This window comes from Macadamia integrifolia, unplaced genomic scaffold, assembly GCF_013358625.1.
Source record: "Macadamia integrifolia cultivar HAES 741 unplaced genomic scaffold, SCU_Mint_v3 scaffold451, whole genome shotgun sequence".
Taxonomy (NCBI): Eukaryota; Viridiplantae; Streptophyta; class Magnoliopsida; order Proteales; family Proteaceae; genus Macadamia; species Macadamia integrifolia.
Window position 1 is genome coordinate 416444 of NW_024870453.1, and position 4319 is coordinate 420762.

The 4319-nt window shown below is 35.7% G+C and overlaps 1 protein-coding gene across 1 annotated transcript in view; it reads left to right on the forward strand.

The window, feature by feature from the left end:
* The window catches only part of LOC122068680 (NAD-dependent protein deacylase SRT2), a 13850-nt gene extending 11830 nt beyond the window's left edge, over positions 1–2020 (forward strand). The window contains exons 9-11 of the mRNA XM_042632559.1: positions 115–242; positions 1295–1394; positions 1487–2020. Of these exons, the coding sequence (XP_042488493.1) occupies positions 115–242; positions 1295–1394; positions 1487–1540 (282 nt within the window). The 3' untranslated portion in view covers positions 1541–2020. The remainder of the gene's footprint in view (positions 1–114; positions 243–1294; positions 1395–1486) is intronic.
* Positions 2021–4319: the final 2299 nt, after the last annotated feature.

The window sequence follows — 4319 nt, forward strand, 5'->3', positions numbered from 1 at the left end:
CCCCCCCCCCTCTCTTTCTTTAAACTTTTCTGAGATAGCAAAAACATGAAATGAAAAACAGAAACAAAAATGTTTGTATAGATCGCATCTTATATTTTTCACTTATCTTTGAAGGTCATCTTTTTTGGGGATAATGTCCCAAAGGATAGAGCTTATAAAGCAATGGAGGCTGCAAAACAATGTGGTGCTTTGCTTGTGTTGGGATCATCATTAATGACCATGTCTGCTTCCCGACTTGTGAGGTAATGAAAGGACATTTCTTTAACATCTCAAATCTGGGATTTAAGTCTCATGCTGGATAAAACAGGGTAGTAAAATAATTCATTTGGCCATCAGTGGTTTCACTGTTATATTCTTCAACCAAAACACTGTTAAATAAGAAGATAGCTTTTTTTCTGTGTGCATGGGACTTTGATAATAACTACAAGAGGGGGGGGGGGTGTAAATGTGAACAAGGGTGCCTTAGGGCAGAAGGTGAAAGGTGAAGGAGAGGTAAACCGATGACCTCCTTTGAGCCTACACTCTACTGGCAAGGCACCGACCAATTGAACAAGCAGTTGGCTTTGCTTTTCTTTCTTTCTTATTGTTTTATGGTGGTTTCAAATAAACTAATTATAATATGCATTATCTCTGAACATCTCTCCTTGATATGAAAATAAAGAAACAAAGTTGGTTGGCCAATGTGGATAAGAACAGTAACAATTATATGTAAACTGGAATTTGGGGTTTAGGGCATGTGTTGTGACAGTTACATTTCAAAAATAACTTGAGCCTTGGCATAACTATTTTCTTGTTTGTTCTTGAGACAAAAAAACAAGGCATGGTTGTGTGTGTGGCATAAGTTCTTGGTTGGCCTTTATGTCTGCTAGATTTAATCTGTACAGAGTTACTGCAGTAAGCAAACAACCAAGTGCACACCATAGCTCACCAAGAGGCTCAGATTACACTGTTCTAAGAACTTGGCAATTATTCCTATCTATCGTGAGTAATGAGAGCCTATGTGCTTGTGAAACCGCTTGTTTAGTGCGTGAAGATGGTTATGTTCCAATGTCTATCTATTTCTTTGTCGGACATGATGCTACACAGTACCAAGAGGAAGTTTTTTGTTTTCAATTTCATTAGTCATGTAGGATTTTCACTGAATGAGTTTAGAATTCAGCTCTTAACATCTCATTCAACCTTCAAAACACCTCTTTCGCCCCCTTTTTTAGTTTTACTTGTTCTGCAAAGACTATTTCATTATTAGCTGATGGTACTTGTCAAACTGACCTCTCCTTAAAATGAATTCCCACAGAGCTGCTCATGAAGCAGGTGCCTCCACTGCAATTGTAAATATAGGGGAAACACGGGCCGATAGTTTTGTTCCCTTGAAAATCAATGCTCGGTGTGGAGAGGTATGTTCCTGCAAAGTCAAGTCTGACTGACAATCGTGTGCATTGACATGTGAGCTTTCTTTTGATTCTTGGAGGCCTTGATTTTATTCCAGATACTGCCAAGGTTGCTAGACATTGGATGCCTTACCATACCAACTGTTCAATGAGGCAATTATAAAGCAGCAATTAGATTAATTCAGTTTAATGGAAGAGACTGGAGATGATGTGCTGCTATCACATCCTCAGACCTTTACATTTAACCAGGTGATCTCCCTATATTATCGCAATTTTGTTGTTGCGGCTTCCAGGAAGACACACAGCCTGAGTATGAATTCAAAGATAAGAGATATGGCAATGCACATGTGGCGATCTACCAAGCACTTCTAATATAACAACCTGATAATCTCTGAAGAGAAGCTATTGTGGTTCAATCATCATAAAAAGGAATTGTTCATACTGAAGCTATTTCAAAGACTTGTTACATTAACCTGAAACCTGTAAAAATGACATCATTCTATTCGTCTTGAACCTGTCATAAACAAACTCTTGTGCCCAAATATTTTGATTGCTGTAGTTTTATGTTGCAAAATAATGGGACCATATGTGGCCTTATAGAAGAATGAATAAATACTGAATTTTTTGAATCATTTTTCACATCTTACTGATTACCTCTTACCAAGTATGTTGGTTTTGTGATATCTACACGTTCCAGGGGTAGGGAATGCACTGGAGCTTCTTAATGACATGAAGTGTTGCCCTGAAGCAATTCGTTGGGTCTCCACAACATCATCATCCCTATTCCCTACCACTATGAACTTTTCAAGCTGCATAGGAAGGCTCTTTAATGGAGGTTCTTTAAGAGCCTGGCTCAGCTTCCCATTCGTCGAAAGTAGTTATTCTCCACGCACATTATAGGGCTAAACTGTTTGATAAAAACTAAAATCAAACAGTTTATTGATAAGTTGGAGTATCCACTATATCGAATAGTATCTCTGCCTTCTGCATTCTTCAAAACAATAACATTTTTTATTTATCTTAAAAAATGAGAGAAAAAAAAATGAAAAAAAATTATTAAGAGGGGAGCGGGATACCCCAACGGGTCAGACTGCTATATTTCTTTTGGAAATAAAGGTCGCCAATTTGTTTTAAGCCCTGCAATAAGGGTACAAATTGGTTTGGTTTTGGTTCAATGATTTGATTTTGATTTGGTTCAAAATATAATGATTATTGATCATTTTTTAATTTTTCAAACTTAATTCCATCAATAACCTGTTCGGCATGATTGGTTCCTAATCGTTTCCCCTTTGTAGCCTCCTTCCATTAGATTTGCAAAACGACTCTGTGACATCCCCCGGCCCCACAAAAAAAAAAACACACACACACACACAAACACACAAAGGAATGGATGCTGAAAAATTCAGCAAACTTTGACATTGCAAGAGTGTGGAATTCCATTATATTTGGCAAAAACAAGTCTACAAAGAGAGAGAGAGAGAGAGAGAGAGAGAGAGAGAGAGTAATTAATCTTAAGCTTCTTTGTTGATAAAAAAATATTATAATTGTTATTCTATTTATCAATTTAGGGGTTTAGTAGTTAGCATTCGGACAGTTTCTTGGTTGGAACAGAATTCAAATAAGTTAAGAGATTTTAAAACGAAACTAAATCGATTTTTAAAAGTTCAATTCGATTTGGTTTTAAATAGACGTTTTCAATTCGATTTATTGGCTCTTGTTCAAAATTGACACCCTCATCGAAGTTTGATTTTTGATGATTTATGATTTATATTAGAAAAATAAAATAAAATAAAATAAAAGCTCATGACACAAGTGTGCATATACCAACACATGCCCTTTCATATCCTACTCCTCATTAAACGCCTCCTATTGGACAATTCGATCACCCATCCCCTCATTGGTGGGCAACTAAACTACGATGTTGTATTAATTCCACTCCCTTAATATTATTACTTTTTATTTTGAAATTAAACAAAACAAAAGAACTAGGTGCATTTTCTTAGTCCTATGGGTTTTAACCTAGGGCATCCAACCAAGATCTTCCATGATTCACATTGAATTCAAACCCATAAATTTTAGTTTGTGAAGCAGTTGTCAGTGTAGCTGGTTGTTGCTTTTATCAAATTAAGTTAACATAGATTTGATCCTCGAAAGTGGCTAATTTGTTAATGATTTCCCATCATTAGGATGTGTTTGTTTGGGAAAGAATAAATAGAAAAAAAAAATTTTTTGTGGGAGAGGGATTTGTATAGTATATGCAACACTTTTATATGGCAACTTATGTGCGAAAGCGATAAGTGTAAGATAGCATATTCGATGATTAGAAAGAAAGGAGACCCACATATTTAATTTAACGAAGAGCGAGACAAAGAGAGGGAAGTACATAGTGACCATATGCATTTACTATTTCCTAAAAATTATAAAGAAAAAAAAATATTAAAGAAACAAAAATTCTTACTTTTTTTTGCCAAACAAACACTGTTAAGTCGTCGGTCAGCGGAGACAAAATTTAGGACGTTACTTTGCTTAAGCTATGTTTGGTATGTATTCTTGAGATATATTCTAGGTTAATAATGGATTATGGAAGTGAGAAAATAGAAAAGAATCATGTTTTTTTTGCCAACTACGGGTATCCAGGCCTTTGGCGAAGAACGATGTTTCAACATAAGTCATAACCCAAAATTTATTTGAGAGGGTTTCCAACTCCCTAAAGGGTTATTGATGTTGCATTTGATATGCATTCTTAAAATGCATTTTAGGTCGAGATATATTCCAAGAAATCAACCAAACACGATCTAACTTGAAAAAAATCACTTGATTCCAGATGTTTCTTACCAAAAACAATTCATTATTTTCACCCTAATTAGTGTTGAGATCTTCAAGAACTGACAAGCCAAGGACCCACAAGAGTTTGAGATTTTGATGGTGAAA